This window comes from Haliaeetus albicilla, chromosome 1 (genome assembly GCF_947461875.1).
Source record: "Haliaeetus albicilla chromosome 1, bHalAlb1.1, whole genome shotgun sequence".
Lineage (NCBI taxonomy): Eukaryota > Metazoa > Chordata > Aves > Accipitriformes > Accipitridae > Haliaeetus > Haliaeetus albicilla.
The window spans coordinates 2408847-2427097 of record NC_091483.1 but is presented as its reverse complement, the minus strand read 5'-3'; the positions used below and the strand labels follow the sequence as shown (position 1 = coordinate 2427097).

The window sequence follows — 18251 nt, the reverse complement described above, 5'->3', positions numbered from 1 at the left end:
CTTGGGCCTCTGACTATGACTATATATAAAACGCAAAGCATTTGGGACGAACTGGAGGAAATACAATTTTTAGTAACTGAGCAAAAAAAATATATTCACTGTTTTACATCTGCAGTTGCGCTTTGCAAGCGTGGGTGCTCCGTCGCGTTAGAAGACCGTGTCTCAGAACTGAAAGCCGATGCAACGCAGGGGAGCGCTTGCTCCCAGCTGATTGGCATCAAGCATTTTTCCTGTCCCACTTGCACAACAGCCATGGTCATTCATCAGTGTGAAGCTAAGCTGGCTCTAGAAAACATTCTAATTATCTAGGCGTCCTGATTAAACCTGCCTTGATTTAAAAGAGGCACACCACTGTACTCATGTGAACATTTCTTGTTTCTTCTAAATAATAGAATTAGCTATGGGCATTTCCTTAAGAGGATGCAGAATGCAATTGCAGTATAATTCCTCTCCCTCCAAGCCTAGTCTTGAAACATGCAAATTTCTCTTTCAAGTGTGTTGGCAAAAAATGGCAATATCCTGATACACGCATGATTTAGACGGTGAATTACACACTGGTTGAGTTATCATCAGTGGGTTGAGTTCTTTGGTGAATGTATCAAGAGTGCTGTGAAAAGTAGCGCAGTCTGCTGAGGAGATATCAGTGGATGGCTTGCTTCTCGCTCTGTTTAGTAGGGATCCAGTGTTGGCCGCTGCCGGGGACAAGGTACAGGGCTGGATACGGACCTTTAGTCTTCCCAGTACAGCCTTGCTATATCCTTAGATAGCTCGATGTAACACACTGCTGTGCCGCGCACTTTCTGCTGAGCGTTTTCATGGTCTGTTTTAAAAATAACAAGACATCTCTTAACATTCAGGATACATTTTTCCACTCTGAAGCGCCACAACAGTCTTTTTAAAGAAACTCTAGGAAGGGTGTTAACTTGATCAATGCTGTGCAGGAAGGAAAGCTCTTTCCTACTATTTTTTCAGCATGACTTTCACTGACATGATCAGGCTGGGAAAAGACTTATTGGCTGACAGCCCAGGACAGCCATGCAATATCTCTAGTCATCTGGAACTCAAACTACTCTGCCCAAGGGAGAACCATAACATAAAAACAATTTAGGTTACATGCTGAATCTTATAAACATTGTTCGGTTTTTAAAAAATAGTTTAAATACTACTTATGTGCATTTGCTATGCACAGGTTGGGTTTTTTTCAAATGTCAAGTAAGAAAGGCTGGCAGGGTTTTTACTTTTTTACTGTAGACGGTTTTCAAAAATCTTGGAGATTTTTAAAAATACAGGGAAATGAGCTTCCTCTCTTCTCATAAATTTAAGAACTTGGTTTCTCCTATATATGGGATACAAATTGTTTTATATGTAGATAATGTTTACTTTTTGACCCCATCCGGAAAGCACAGCATCACAGAAGCACTGGTTGGAGGGGGCTTCCAGAGGCCCTGCGGTCCCCCTCCCACACAACACGAGACTGTCACCAGCACCAGATCGGGGAGGGCTTGGCTTTGTCTGGCCAAGCCACAAAACCCCCAAGGACAGAGTTTCCGCAGCCTCCCTGATGACCTGCCCCAAGGCTGCGCTTCTCTTGTAGAGATTTTTTTCCTCCCATCCAGTCCGAACCCTCCACGCTGTCCTTTGTAACCGTTGTCCCCTCTTACGTTGCCTGTCGCTGCTGCCCAGTTTGCTCTGTCACCTTCCCACCTCCCCATTGTATATATAATCTGAGTAACCCTGGGAAACCAAAGTGCAAGGGCCAATATACGTGTATGAAACTGCAAAGTTGGGGCCTTAGCTTGTAACTGTATTCATCTGCTGAATTTTCAGTTGTCTTGTGGCACAAGAGAAGGAAAAAACAGTGTTAATAGATGCTAAAATGTATTAACTACAGTGCTTTTGCAAGTCTGTGTTTTCTTCTTTCTCTTTTTGAAGCTAAGCATCACTGGCCTCTGCCTATTGTTACCTTATTTTGCATTAAAAACTGTCAGAGTAATCTGCTCTTCTGTAAGCATGTGCAGCTCTAATAACTTGGGATAAAGGAACATGAATCCAGAATGTAAGCTTCACTTCAAAAAATCTTTTTTTCTCCACTTGTTGTCTTGATTGAAGATCTGAACTTGGGATGTGTCCATTGCCACCTGTCCTTCTGCCAAGTCCTAACATTCCAGCACACCTTGCAACAAGCCTAAAATTATTATTTTAGGAAAATTACTATGGTTCCTTTGTGATTCCTTTTTTCCATGAACTGGTATTTCTCAAGCTGAGTAGCCTTACTGTCTTTTCAGCAACTGATCCATTCTAACATAGGAGAATAACCTTTCTTGCACGTAGCTTGATCGTTCTTGTGCAGCTTCTTGCTTTTGCTGAAATTGTTGGTTATTTGGTGGCATTGTTTTTAATTGAGCTGTGGTTTTTACTTTCTTGATGTGATGTGCCATGTGCTATAACTTCTTCTGTGATGCTTTTGTTGCAGGCCTTGCTGAGACCAGGACGAATAGACAGAATTATCTACGTGCCGTTGCCAGATGCAGCCACCCGTGGGGAGATCTTCAAACTTCATTTCAAGTCCATGCCAGTCAGTGACGAAGTCTGCTTAGCAGAGCTCATTCAGCGCACAGAGAAGTACTCAGGAGCAGAGGTAAAACTTTCTGCATGGTAATGTCCATGGAGTCGGTGCACAAAATTGTGTTTTTAAAATTGAAATCAAATATCATCCAGATAACATCCCTTGAGTCTTCTCAAAGTGGTGGTGGGAATTATGAAAGAGAATGTTGGAGAGATTTCTATGTTTCTGCTCAGAAAACAGAATACAATGTGGGGCTTTTTTCTTTCAAGATCTCCATCAGAGGATTGTTGCCAGGGGAAGGGCCTTTTCCAGAGCGAGCCTTAGTAGGGTCATGGTGGCCTTATTAAGGATGTGGTGCCAGGAGGAGTGGAGGAAGGTGGGGGCAAGAGCCCCCAGACTGCCCAGGCAGTTCACCTGGGTCTCCCCACATCCCCAGAGATCTTTTGCATTGAGGATTGTGACTGAGAGCCTCAGGTGGAGGGAGGACAGAGTTATGAGGCAGTGTAGGGGAATTGCAAGGGAGTCACTGATCAGTTTGAAGCTCGTGTTTTCCTATTCCATATGTTCAAGACCCCACAGCAGCACTTATTGTTATAGCTCGTTGCTATTAGTTAGTCAGCTTCTGACAATGGATGTCAGACAATTATTTCCTGTCTTGGGTAGAAGGAGAAACTTTTGCAGATGTTGCTGCCTGGCCCTTGTAATAAGCATCGGTACGTTAGTGGTGACCGGTCTGCTCCCTGAATATTATTCATGTCAGTGTCTCGTGAAAGGGTATTTCATTCTGTCCTCATTTTGATTAATTGAAAGTAATTATATTACTTCAAAAATTCAAAGAATCTTATTAAGGTTGCCAGTTGGAGCTCTTAAAAGGTATGAAATACCAGAATTAAAATTTCCACCTTGCTGTAGCCAGTCCTAGCTTATGCATTTACCGCACCATCTTTAGTTACGTAGTCACCGACTACTTTTTCCATAGCAGAGTGGAGAATGTGATGTGCTTGCCTCAGCTCCCCCATCTTTCTGTGTGCTGTTTACAAGGGCAAGGAAATAAGCTAAACTTTCGTCTTGGTCCAAAAGAGAGGGTGACTGTGGAGTATTTGTGTGATTCCTATAATGCTGAAGGCCCTTCTCAACTGAACCGTCATTGGATATGCTCCCAGGGAAGACCTTCGCTCATTGAGCTATCACTTAAACGCTGGTATGTTGTGAAATGCTGCATTGCCTACTAGGAACCTCTGGCTGGTGAGGGCACGGCTGTGAGCACTCCAGATCCAAGGGATGGGGTCAGACCTTGCCATACGCAGCAGCAGTGTCTGGGCTAGCCTCCAGGCTCATTCCGGGAAGCTGTGTCACGGCAGACACCAAAGTCAAATCTGCAAGAGCTTTCCTCCTCCACAGCACAGGACAAACTGTGCTCTGGGAATGAATGAATGAAAGCTGCGTAGTGAGCAAAGCTGTTTTGTGTAGCACATCTTTTTGCCGCAGAATGTGGGATCTCATAATGAAAAAAAGGCAATAATAAAAAGGACTGCAGGCTTAAATGTTGGTCTGGAAAACTGTCGCAGCTCTACTGCCTCCACGCTTTGGAGTAGTGACTTGAAAAAGTACTATGTTTTTATCCAGATGTCAGTGATATGACTTTTGCTGCCCTGGGAAAATTTATCTGCCTCTGGCTGAGTTACAAGCCTCCAAAAACATAAATATAAACATATCCTCTGTTGTGTATGGAAACTGTCTTCTTACCAGGCAACAACTTAATGCTCATATTTCAGAAACTCCAAGCATATGGGGATTTCCTTTGGATATGGATCAGCTGAGGCTCTAGTGGTGAATTCCTGTGCCTAGTTGATAATGAGTCACAAATGTCTTGGTGCTGGCTTTGTACAGAACCAAAAATAAGTTAATGGGTCATTGAGTGCAGCTACAGGCTAGTTGCAGGGGGAAGAAAGCCTGCCTGTCTGTAATACGGCATTTCTCATGAATTTTGTTCTTTTGCATCATTGAAAGAATTATAATAACTGGGATGTAAAGAGTAAATACAGAAAAAGCCTCAGTCAGTGTTCCTTGGAAGAATGTATAAAAAGTCTTGACAGTTGGCACGCACAGTGGCCAGTTTCATTAAAGCCTTTTCTTCCTAGTGTCTCCAGCTTCCCAGCTTTACAAATAGTTTCCGCTGTTGAATGGCAAGTTCCCATTCCACTGTTCTACCCTTTGTTTAGAAAAAGAAATGGAAAATGCTTCGTTTTGTGACTAGAAGATGCTGTGTGAATAGGGAGTTGCGTGTAAAGATGCGTTGAATCATCCTGACATGAGCTGAATAAACAGCAAGTAAAGTGGATAGTTCAGTATGCATCTGGCTTCCAACTTGGCCTTTTTTCAGATCAGATATTTGTATCTTTTTGCCTGTCATCACTTATGACCAGTTATCTCTATTTACCTGCTGGATGTACGTTTCTCTTAATAAGTACCTTTAAAGATATATCAAGATAGCAAAATAGGGTGATTACTTTCCACTGTTCCATGTGAGAGAAGATGGAAGATAATTTATGAGGGTGAATTACAATTTCCTTCTCTCATGTGTAAGTGGAGTTTAAGGTAAAGAAAAACGTGCATTAGAGGAGCAATTTCTGTACAGTTAGCTTTTATTATGCTAATAGTATAGGTCAAACAAAGCCTCAGCTTTCTAGAAATATTTGGGTTTGAGTTTGATCTCTGTTTCCAGGCCCCTCTGAAGTAGTGCTCTGTGGCAGTGCTTGAGGCTTTTCTTCTGGGATCCTTCAGTATCTGTAAATCAGGGAAGTCAGAAATTGTTTTTAGAGGTTTCTGAAAAGCAAGGTTGGCCTCGGAGCTGATGTTGACATCAAGGATCATTCCCTCCTCCCTTTAAGGCAACTTCTGTGGCTGCATCTCTGCCCTGAAGGTATCTGCCTTTTCCCAGGAGCACCTCCAGCTCTTTTTAGCTGAGCCGGCGTGACCGAGCTGTGCACAGGGTAGGTCTGGTTGCTGCAAGGACAGCTCTGCAGTAACCGTACGTCTCGTTTGTCCTCGCACGCAAGCCGGCAGGTTTCACCGGTGTGGCGGAGGAGCAGTCAGAACTGCTCTTGTCTTTGCCCCCAGCTTTTTGGTCTAGGAAATTTCTACTGAAGGCCGTGCCCAGGCAGCTGATGCCTGGCATGGTTCAGCAGGAGGCTGTGCTGGGCTATGCTGCACCGCTGGCCTCACCGGCACCTCCAGATGCTGTAGCCTTAGCAAGGAGTATTGGTAGGCACGGAGGAGAAGTCTCTAGTCCTTGAAAGTAATAAAAATGGTTCAAACAACAAGTGTCGTGCTGCATCGAAACTTTCATAAGGTTTATTCTAGTGTTCCTGCATTTTATTTGGGGCTAAATTGCAAGAGAGCCAACTTTTATAAAACTGATCTTTTTTTTTAATGGTTTTATGTAATTGGGATGTCTTCACTCTGAGGTTGTTCAGTTTGATCATAGCTTTTTCCTAGAGCATTTTCACTGTTATACTTCATGCTGAGAATTTTTATCTGTTTGATTTCTCACTGTGCTTTCTATGAAGTACGATTAATTAAAGATCCAACCACAGAAGTACTTAAGAGCAATGTTTTAAAGTGCAAGCCATGTGAGTTCTTTGGGTCTCATTTGCTTGCTTTCACGGTGCTGCTACAGCCATCTTGCTTTAGGAAAGATGGGCCTTCCACAAACTCGGGCGCTCTACTTTTTTAATTTGGGGTTCAGATTAGTTTTTTTCATAATTACTGGCTGCTCTCTGTTATAATACAAAACGCCAATAGTCTCAATGTACTTTCTAGTGCAAGTAAGAACAAAATCACGTGGACAGTATCTGATAGGAAATTGCTTGTCCTGTAATTTTTAAATTATACCTTGTCTCAAACAGAAAAGAAGAAAGGTTGTAGCTGGAACATGCCTTGGCCTAGAGGAAGGACACCTACCTTTATAAATGCAAAGACTGATGTCTTTATTAGACCTGCGTGGGAAAAAAAAGATTGTATCGTTTGCCTTTACAAATTAAGTGGGTGTGTCTGTCTTCAAATCCTTGGAGTCTGCTCGGCGAAAAGGGACGAGCAAGGGATGAAGACAGTGTTTCCCCACTGTAGGAATATTTTATTCCAGAAAGCAGGTGATAAAAAGGAAAAGAAAGCCAGTAGAGTGAGGGACCTTCTTTTATTGTCTGAGCCCCAGTCAGATTATGTTTTTGTTACAGTTTAGAAGGCAGTAGCAGAGAGTGAGGTTTTAGGCAGAAACTGAAATCAAGTGTTGAGTTGTTCTGAGTTTAAAGTTGGTTAGAAGTAATAAAAAAAAAAATGTTCTGGGTATGATGACAATATTCTTAAGGCAAGTGTGCTTATAAAAGTAAGCTAATGGGACTGACTGCTTTTAAATTGGTGGAAGGCAGGTCATGGTGAAAGCGAAGGCTGGCATTGTTTCTATAGTATTATCAGTTTCCATGCTTACAGGACACAATAGTAAAGCGGGAATCTGGGAACCTGTAAATCTTTCATTGGTTCTTAGTTGAAGTAGAATAGTTAATGTAAAAAATATCTTTCTCACTTTGCAATAACTCTCAATGGGAACACAGAGAATGAAGGGGGAAAAAAGCAAGCCAGTGAAGGTTTGCTCTGGCTCAAATGAGAGCATATTTGATGCCAAAAAGTATCTTTGCAGCAGCACACTAACTCGAATCAGCTAAAGCCTTTCACTCTTTAAATATGTATTCCGAAACATGCATGTTCTTGTTTACCAGGTACTGACATATTTAAACTGTAAACTTTAATAAAAAAAACACCCCAAATAACCCAAACCTCCCCAAACTCCTCTCTTTCTTATAGAGGAAGGTACCAACTGCAAAAGAAGTGACGATGCATTCCATCATAGGTGTACAGGAGGGTAAACAGTCTTTTAAGACATTGGGAGAAAAATGTGTCTTTAGTAAAGAGCATCTACAGTAAAGGTGAGAGAGGGCTTAGATATAGGGGGGAAAAAAAGGACATCTGACAAATTAGGGTGTGTCATCTTTGTTACATCTAGTTTTCCATGAAGGAAAAGATCTTCCAAACTTAAGGGAAAGACTTTCTGCTTAACATTTTTAAAGGGCAACGAATCCAATCCTGTACAGTAGCCTAAAAAGAGACACGGGCTTTGGGGAGTGAAGATATCATAAAAAAAAAACCAAAAAAGAGCAAAGTTTCTGTATGGGAAACAAAAAAATAGTGGACCCTTCAAATCATGTCCTGGCTAAAGCTCATGGTTTTAGTTTTTAAACACAAACATGTTTGTTCCTTTTATGCTTAGTTATGCTAGATGCAGATTGTGTTCAGTTCCCATTGAATTCAACAGGTGTTGAAGGTCCTTAACACATGACGCCTTAGGACTGGGCTCTCAGATTTTGAACTTCTAAGATACCACAAAAAAAACCCATGCGTATGACTCATCAGAAATGTGTGATTTGAAAATATGCTTTGGTCGTTAAGGCATCTGTGTCTGAAATACTCTGGCCTGACTCTGCTGGGCAGCTTTTCCTTCTGAAGGAGTTCTGCTTAGCTCCGCACCAGGATACGGTACTACAGTGAAATGCAATTTTCAAAGTGAGGAACGCCGTCAAATTGAAACGCAGCAAGATTAAGGCCTCAGATGAACCTCTGAAGTTTCTCTTGGAATGATGCAGAGGATCTGTTAATTTATATCACTCATTGAAAAGTGAATATTTTTGTGTGGGTGGGTGAGGAAAAGAGTCTCAGCCTTCATCCAATACGGGTAATATGGGATCCCTGCCTTCCTACACCCATTTGTCAGTGCTGAGGATGTGCTTGGCACAGGTGGCTGGAAGGTGAGGAAATACCTGGCATTCAGAATGTTTTCCGAATGTCAATGTTTGGGATAAACGAGATGAATCACCGGAAAGGAAATAACTAACTACACAGGACTTCCCATGGGATTTTGCTTACTGCTGGTCTCGCAAGAACCTCGTACGTGCAGAATGTGCTTGGGCAGATTGGGAACGAGGGCAGCGCGAGCGTCTGGGTAATCGCTCGTTGACATGGCGGTGCTGAACCGCAGCAGTCTGTGGTGGTGCGCCGCCTCTCCCCGCTCTGCTTTTTAGTCACTTGAGAAAGATCTGGTTCCCCTCGCGCATTTTTCAGAGATGGAGTGGAGAGTTTGTTACAGCCCTAAGTGGGCTGATTTTTATCACGTCTTGTCTCAGCTGAGACCCAATAAAGTACTGTGTGCATTCACCGTATGAGTATATAAAGCATGGTTGGCAATTAGCACGTTTGTGCAACATGTAAGGTTTGGTGTACGGGAGAGTATTTGCACTGTAATTTATGCATGGCTAGCTCAACTGGGAAAGAACATTTTTATCCTTCAGTGAGATAATGATTTGCTAATAGTTTAATCAAGCAGAGGAGATTTAATGCATCTGGCTGAAGGGATATTAGCGTTTCCGAAAAGGTCAGACCCATTAACAGCTCAGGAGGATACAGTCAAAACTGCTTCCTAAGTAACTTGAAGAACAGTGATCCTCAGAGGAACTTGGGGAAAATGCCAGAGGGAATTTGAATGAGCCCCCAGGCGAGCACCAAACTGTGTAGAGATGTGAAACTTAGCCTGCTTCTCAAACCTGAGATTTTCTTCTTCCGTACAGCCCAAAGATCTGAACGTTTTGATTCCTTAAATGCTGAAACACTTAGGGTGCGGGAACACCTTACAGCTAATTCCAATATGTCTTTTTCTTCCTTTCTGTGTCTTCATTAACTATTTTAATAGCATCGTCCCTCCGGGTTCTGCAAATGAGCACTTGTGTTTGCTTTTGTCCTCCCTGTGCTTTTGAAGAGCTGTTTCTTGTCGCACGCCTGTTCGGAGAAAGAACCCGCAACGGGAGCATCACTTGTGTCAGGGGTAAGCAATCCTCTGGCGACGGGGCCGCTCACTTCCGATGAGCTTTTATAAACCAGCTGTAGCTTCACCAAACCAGCCGAGGCCACGGGAGACGCCTGCGTTTACCGGCAGCGCTGACTGTGCTGTTTGCTTCCCTTTTCCACGCTACCTTCCACATGGCGGAGTTACCGGGAGCTCCCCTTTTGTCGAGGGTGGCAGAGGGGAGTGCGTTGCCAGCACAGCGGGCGACTGTTGAGCTGTCACCGAAACACAGGCTTATAAAAGAGGGACCTAGACTGATACTCTTGTCAGCCAGCTTCACTTGCCCTCTGCTCTTGCCTGTGGCTTTGCTGCTTTATTGTCCTGGTTTTGGCCGTAATTCCCAGCAATGGAAAAACATGTTGCTCTTTAAAAGCAGATGGGAATTCATTCCTGAAGGAAAAAATATGTCTCTTTAGGCTACTGCTATTGTTTTCTTTTAGTTTTATTTTTTGCCTGTGAGTTATTTCTAGCAACGTTTAATTTAATTCTTTTTTTTTTTTTTTTTTTTAATCAGACAGAGGGATTATTCTTCAATGTCTTAAAGCACACGCTTTCAGTATACCAGTGATCACAAATGGGGGTATATAATGCTCAGAGTGAAAACTGCATTTGCAATGCTTAGGAAGGAATTGAAAATGTTGGTTTATTTCTGCCTTTTGAAGTATTTTCATTTACATAATACAAATGCTTGTATCAGTTCAGAGTGGTGGAACTTGCTTTAATGTTGAAAAAAGGAAAAGAAAAAAAAATTAAGCACTTTTTCCTCATGCTGACCTGTTTTTCTGATTTAAACCTGTAGTGTTGGCACTTGATCTTATAAGTTATGATGTGTCACAGGGTATGTGGTTAGAAGTGAGCTTGCTGCTTTGAATTTGACTCAACTCTAGTCCTAAAGGATAAGACAAGGCATACAAATTATAGAAAGTCACCAAAAAGTCATTGCACTTCATAGAGAATTAGTTCTTCATCCTTGACTCTTACATACTTCAGGGCCAGATCCTTAACGTATCCGAGTTGTTGAAAATACTGAATATGTCTTAGTACATTAGCAAAAGATATGTCCAAAGTTTTTTGTTTCATTTTCTGTGAGACCACTGATTTGTATCCACTTTTTTCATCAACGGGGAAAAAAAGTAAATACTCTTACATATCCATTGCTATTTCTCACGCCCTTAAGATTAGCGTGTGTCTGACTGGCTGAAGTGCCTGTGATGATTACTTTTAATGGTACGCTATGTCTGACGATCAAACCTCAGTGTTCAATTTACCTTTCTCGACGTCTATGTACATTTTCCTTGTGGATATGCTGAGGGTTTTAAGGGGGTTTCTTGTGAAGGTAGCACTGATGCATAATCTTGGGCATCGGCTTGGCCAGAAGAGCTGCAGAGGGCTCCCCGCTTCTGCAGTAAAATTTCCTTTCCATCCTTAACAGAATCAGTCCTTGAAAAATAAAGGTAGTGCTTGGACAATGATATCCAAAATAGTTCTGATTATTATCTTAATTGGCACTAGGAATATTTAAATGTAGTACCTGAAGGCTAACTCAGATAGGATGTTTATACCAGATGAAACCATACAGGGGAACACCTTGTGCTGGCCTACTCGTATTTCTGGTACTGTGCCAGATAAACTGCTGTCAGGGTGGAAGAAATGTTAATGAATGGCAGAGGAATAATAGAGCCCAGGTGCAAAAGCTTATTAAACTACCTGAGTATTGTTGCTGTGAATGAAGAACGTGTATTTTAATGGCAACACTAACTGTTTACACTTCACTGAACTGCAAAGATTGGAGAGGTGTGTGTGTATGAATTAAAATATTTGAACATATATTGGTATCTTTGTGTACATATAAAATAGGATGTTTGCCTTTGGCAGTCATCAGCAAAGTAATTGTTTCTGTTGCGAAAATTCGGAACCTAATAATAAATAATAAAATAATACCTAATAAAATCAATAAGCGTGCCGTTAGACTGTGAATATCTTAAACAATAAATGTACTGAATTTCAAACTTGAAAGCTGTCACTATTAAAGCTACATTTGTATAGAACATGCACCACCTATTCTGCTTCTATTGCTTTTTCCTATAATAGAAATAATACTTCATTTGTGTAAAGTAAATGTTGAGTTTATTTTGGGAGGGATGGTCATTACTGATAAAGTATTTGGAGAGGGTTTTTTTCTTTTTTTTTTTCTTAACATTTTAATTGTGATACGCTTTAATAATTCCATCCCTAAAAATATGTATGAGCTGCAAGCTTACACACTTGTCATCCCATGGTGTTATTTGAGTTGAAAATGCACTCTGCTGTATTCTTTCAAAGAGGCTTTGGTTATGTATAATTTCATTTTTCTGAGCGAGATTTTTTTTGAAAGAATAGTTGAAATATCTGCTTTTGTTCTGCTTTCTTTTTTTATCCACAAACTTTAGCAATAACATTGTTGGAGTTGGAGGCTTTTTGGTGAGATTAAGCTGCTCAGCAGTAATTCTGAAACAGTTGGAGAAGTTGCTAGTAATTAAGATAGTCACTGATGCTGAATGTGGGAACAGGGAAGCTTTCAAGTACTTGCAGCCAAACCTATGTTGTCAGACAGGGAAATTTTTATTCTTGCCATGTAACTTCTGTTTTCACAGCGTGCCTGAACACTGGCTGTTCATGAGGAGAGCTGCAATCCCATTGAAGAAGGCACTTTAAGGGAAGCTATCTGTAGCTGGCTTTCTGTTTTGTATTTGAATCCTAACAAAAGTTTTGTATTGGCACAAAACTTTGGTCTTAGCATTCAAACCATTGCCTGGAGTAGAAGCTGTCAAGTAACGTTTTGTAGCACTACTGAAAAGCTGATGGGTGCATGCACTGCTGTAGCTCAGATTTTTGTATATCAAAAATTGGAAGTTGTTATTTCCAAGTTACCTTTTATGGTTTCCCTTGAATACATATGGAAATACATAAAGCTTTAGATTGCCGTTGGCAGAAGGATTAAATGGTTATTGGTGGATGGAAAGAACACAATAATAACACTACAGCAAATTATTAGCTATGTTAGAAGCAATTCCTTGGACCATTTTGCTTTTTAACGAAAAACTTTTTGAAATTGTCACCTCGTTCTCAGCTTAAGCTTTTTGTTTCCTGTCTTTGAGTAATGAAAATGTCAAGGATAGTCAGGTAGAAAAAGAACCTTTCAGGTCTTAGTCTTCTGTAATTTGTCCATGGCATTGCATGTATAGAAGTGAGCCATTGGATCTGGGTTGACCACTTGCAGTGGGAGAAAACAGAGCAAAATGCAAGATGACTGCAGTTGCTAATTGGTCTTGGCATCCCCATTGTCAGAGGAGGAGAACTAAGAGCGTTTCGCCCGGTTTAAAAGAGCTGCTTTGGATTTTGTTTGTTTGATGGTTTATTTTCTTATTTAGGGAAGCGGGGGGGGGGGGTTAGTTATGATTTCAGAGTAATTGGCGTCTTACAGAGATTGGCTTTGTGGTGTTTGATACTTCATTTCCTAGCAAACAAAGTAAATTTGTGATAAAACTGGACTCTTACTATTATACTTAACATTGCACAGCGAAGCACACCATTGGAGGGAAAGGAAGGGGAGAGCAGCAATCTGTCTTCTGTTTTGTCTTGTATATTTGGGTCTTACTGTGCTCTTTAGTGGGATAAACCAACTTTGTCTTTTTCTGGAACTGCTCCCTGTGAGCTACCATTTGATGAGAAACTGGTGAAGGGGCGGGGGGGGAACTGTACCCAGCTCATAGGTTAGACTCTGTGGGTATCTGCAGCAGAATGTTTCCAAGTATTTGTCAGTCCGTGTCAGAAAAACTCTTTCTGCTCAGTCTCTTTTTGGCAGCCACTTTCCATTGCAAGGCATGGTTTTCATCGTTCAGCCAACCAAGAACGAAGGACCGAAGAGAAGAAGCCGGGAGGACATGTTTTGGGGGATTTTTCTCGTGACAGGCAATGATGGAGGCTTGGGTGTTCATCACTACCATAAGCAAGCAAAAAAAAACCCCCACAATCCCAAACCCAAAAGTCACGCGCTGCTTGCATTTCTGGTTACCTCTGCAAGTCACGGTTGTGGCTGTGTACCTGCAGAGAGGTGTTGTGGAGAGTTCCCTTGCCTGGGAGGACATACAGTATGGCTGTAGGGACGTGGGCTCATCGCAGACTCTTGTAATCAGACATGTTACTGCTTCATGGGATCTTGCCATTTCTGTGGTCATTTTTGTGTATTTACGTGTTATACAAACCAAGGGGAGAAACAAACCGCACTCCTTTGTTAGCTAAACAAAATTTGCAGGCAAGAAAATGTGTTCAGTAATTTAGTATAAACAAGAGAGAACAAAACTTTTCTTGATTTTGACTTTCCTATTTTAAGGCCCGAGGACTTCCAAAGAAGAGTTGGCAGTCTTGTTTTAATATTCAAACAGTAAGCGCTCATCATAATAAGATGTCAGTTCTCTTCAGAAATGGAATACAGTCAAAATGTTAAAAGCTGAAAACTTACTCTTCGTTTCTAACATTCATTGTTACCGAATTTGCAAAAGTATTTGTGAATTCAGTGAAGTAAACTCAAGGAAGAAAAACCTGGGATTTGGGGGGATTTTAAGAGAGTTTTTTGCAATGTGATTACATTTCTTTTTTGTAAGTGTGTATGTATATATATCTCAAAAGAACCTTCCTTTTCTTGTTTATGATTTGCTTCAAGCATATATAGAAAAGTAAGTTCTATAAACTTAGCCATCCAGAAAGTATTCTGTTCTTTCCTTTTGTCGTCTTTTTTTGTATAGTTTTTGCACTCATGAGCTAAAAAAGAAAATATTTTGAAACTCATTGGTTTATTTTATTAAAAAAAAATTCTATATTTTATCTTCATTAACCCTTGTTTATTAATAACAATATTTTTGAAGAGCAGGGGGGAAAAAAGCATGAAATTCATTTGTCTTCTATCAATGCTTGGAAGTTGGAGGAAGAAAGTGAACTTGAGAATTTAGACAGTATCTTACCGTAGGCTAATTGTTTACCATTAAAAAGAGAGCTTGCATGCAGGAGGGAGTGTTATGTTTTGGGCTTCCTTCCTTGTAAGTCATAAATCTTGGCTGTATAAATGTTCAGTCATTAATTAAGGCTTTCAAATTAATCTGTTTCCTGACTGGACTTGGCTGGTTTTGCATAGAGCAATGCTGTTGCCCAACTTCCCAGTTTAGGAGTGCTCTCAAATGTGCGATATGGAAGTATGGTGTTTATTGTGGAGAATTAATGACCAGCACCTATGGGGAGGGGGGAGAAGAGGCGTTTTGTTACTAACGTGCAGGAAATAGGGCAGTGGTATCAAAATGGTTTTACGTACTTTAATTACTTCCTGTACTTCAAACAATGGCAAAAAATGGCTTTTTTATGTTCATAAATGTCAGTCCCGAGCAGTATTTTTCTTTCCTTTCGTTATTCTAGGATAGTGTTCTGTCTTTGCAGTTCAGCCAGTTTACTCAGGATGATATATAAATACAGCCAAAAAAGTCTCTCTCGTGATGGAAAAAGATTTCAACTTTTGCTAGAGACTTAATTGGTAATGTTATCACTCAGGTAGTAGTATCATTGCATTCATTCGAGCTGCTCATATAGTAGCACGGTGCTCATTTGGGTCTTGCGTCCTACTTGTGTTACCCTTTCTTTACAAATATGTGTGTGTATATATATTTGTCTCTCCTTTCTTACTTAAGAAGCCGTATAGGAGCTTTTACCATATATTTAATTATTTCTGTAATATTTAGGATTTTCAGCACTTCATATTTGGGTGATTATATGTACAATATACATTGTACTATAAACATCCATGTTATCTTTAGCACTTAATTATACACAGGTCTGTCGTCGCCGTGTTGAAAGTGAGTCTGCTAGCTCTTCCTCTGAGGTGAACATCCCCTAGGTCATGAAATGACTTTGCTGTTAAAGGTGAAGCAGCAAAAGCCGCAAATGAATCATCCAGCCAGGCGTGGTATTTTAAAACCAGGTAATCCCAAAGATGTACTACATTTTGTAGCTCTTTCAAACCAAAAATATTTTCATTATCTGGGTTCCACTTGACTAGATGTATATTGCAGCAGTCAACTTCCTTCAGTTCCGCATGTGCAATGGATTTCATAAATAACTTGCATGGTTTCTGTTCTGAGCTGTCTAATTTGTACACGAAACCTAGAGAAGTAGGAGTTAATCATGAACACGAATAAAAAAGATCTCTCGTTAGCTCTTTAAAGACTTAGTGTTCAATCTATGACAGTGTGTCACTGCTCATGTTTTCTTTGTCATGAAAATGCAAGGAGATACCGCAGTGCTAATCCACGTATCCTATACCAAGGTACTAAAAAATAGTCTGCAATGTGTGCTTACAAATCTGAAACACTGTTATCTACCATGAACATATTTGTCATTACTTTCATGTATGTGTTGCACCAAGGAAGATATTTGTTTCTTAATGGCTAATTAGAAATTGATCTGGCCATGTTTCAAAGTCTGACAGAATTTGAAATCTGAATTTAACTCTTCAGCTGAATTTCATCACCTTTATCACTTCAACCAAAGCCAGACTATTAATACCTTCTCATTTCTAACCTAGTCAAAGTTTAGATTGTTACCCTACAGCATTTCAAAGATATTCATGTGCGTAAAAAATTCCCTGTAACAAATGGAATTATTTAATGCACTTAAAATCAAATACATGTTTGAGCTTGCTAAATCCAAGGATTATTTCTTTAATTCCTAAAGGTTAAAATGCTTTCTAGTTTAATGTATATTATTAATTAGATAGCAGAAATAAGAGAAGATGTATCAAGTTTTTCTTTATTTTTTTAATTTTCAAGGTATGATGTATTTTTGCAGCCATAGTCTATTGCTGTCACTTACGTGCCTCTCATTTCCTAACAGTTCATTTCCGTCAAACCAACTGATGCATGAACTAGCCAATGCTGTTTTGTGCGATTAGATTTTGATATAGCAAAATGATTTTTCCATGACCAAGAAAACCCCTTGCATTTTAACGGGATCAAAGGGAAGGCATGTTCTTGGTTTCAATTAGTCCCATGCTAAGCCATTGTAGGTGTTTCCAAGTCTTTCAGTATTGCTTTTTAAAGATTTCTAATATGAGATATGGCTATATGTTTGTGAGGAGCTGTGGCCGGATTAATCCCTCTCCTTTTAGTTAGCGTTTTGAAATTGAGTACAACTCAGTGTGGCTTCAGTGCAACTGTAGGCATGTTAAAGAACAGCCTGACTTTTAAAAACAAATCTGCCACTCTTAGCACGTCTTTTTGAAGCAGCAAACTCTTTTCTTTTTCTCTTTTCCTTGCCCCCATGAGATTATTGCCATCCAATAAGTTCTTTCAAAAATAGCTCCATCTGTAGAAATTGGCTACAGAGATGCAGCATCAAAGGTGCGTGGGCAGCAAGTGACCCACCGAGTCGGGCAGGCGGTGGAAATCCAGGTGAGCCTATCGTGGTAACAGTACCATGTGGAGCACGATGGGAAGGCTTGCTAAATTATAAAACAGCATTAAGAAACTGTGGTAATAAATCTCTCTTCTGCCAGTCTACATTTCGCTGGAAACAGTCCTGGACTTGCTGGGAGATATGTTGGATTGTCTCATTGGTTTCTTCTTTCCTGTGAATTTGATAAATCATTTGACACATCGTGTTCGGTAGCAAGTAAACCTTATTTCAAAGCCTGAAATGATGCCTGTGTGACATTTATAATTTGAAATCTGATGTTACATAAAACTTGGAAGGCGTTCAGTTTTGTATTTGGTAGTATCCTAAGTAACTACCTAAGTAACAGAACAAGTAGCCACCTAGGAACAGAACAAATTATAGTTTGCCTTATTTCTTGCCATATACTAAGTAGGACTGGTTTTGCAGTGTGCAGATTCAAAATCAGGAACTACCTTCAAAATACCTGTGCGGCATTATTGCAAATTGTGTCTTTCGCAGACCACGCATTCGTTTCGGTGCCTGGCTTCTGTGGGGTGTTACCAGTAGGTTGCATCACGCCGCTATCGGTGCTGGTTTCACTGCCATTCTGATGCCATACCATTGAAAGAGGGACTTGGAAAACACAGCAGGGAAGCTTAGAAAGTTGCTAAATTAAAAAAAAAAAAAAAAAAAAAAAAAAAAGAGTACAGCAGAAGTAGTTCAACCTGTTAAAAAAAAAAAGTGCTTAAAACTGCTGACTTGACAAGAATAAATAAAGAAGGTAAGTTAACATAGGTTGTGAGAGCCATGGCCAGTGACAGCTCCCTGGACCACAGGAGCTGCTCTACTGCTCTGAGTCCTGGGGCTCCTAAGGCTTTTCCTAAAGAGCCAGTGCAAAGACCCGTGCAGTATTGTCTTGCGATCATTGCTCATGCTGTGGTTTCTCAAGGTGAACAAAACAACATTACTGGTGTTAAAATGATAAACCTAGTCCAGTCCTAGCCCAGTCAGGATCCGCACAGAACAGGTTGTTCCCTGCGAGTTGGAACAACACTGATAACATTTGGCAGGAATAGCAAATACGCACTAATATGTGCATTATGATAACAGAGAGAGTCTATTTTGAGGTTTATATTTGATACTAATAATTCGTCCTTGGTTTTGAGATGATTCCTGAAAGAAAGTATTTCCTTCCTACAGTGAACGGTCTTTCTTGAAAGTCTCCCATTTTTAAAACAGAGAGCTTTTAGTCACTTTATTTTTACCATTTAAAATCCAGCA

The 18251-nt window shown here is 40.5% G+C and overlaps 2 protein-coding genes across 2 annotated transcripts in view; both read left to right on the top strand.

Annotated features, from left to right (window-relative positions):
* The window catches only part of AFG2A (AFG2 AAA ATPase homolog A), a 203698-nt gene that overhangs the window by 162105 nt on the left and 23342 nt on the right, over positions 1 to 18251 (top strand). Inside the window, 1 exon segment of the mRNA XM_069796051.1 lies at positions 2474 to 2638. Coding sequence (XP_069652152.1) covers positions 2474 to 2638 — 165 coding nt within the window.
* SPRY1 (sprouty RTK signaling antagonist 1) overlaps positions 2536 to 18251 on the top strand; it is a 67741-nt gene continuing 52025 nt past the window's right edge. The window contains exon 1 of the mRNA XM_069796570.1: positions 2536 to 2638. The gene's annotated coding sequence lies outside the window, so the exon portion shown is untranslated. The remainder of the gene's footprint in view (positions 2639 to 18251) is intronic.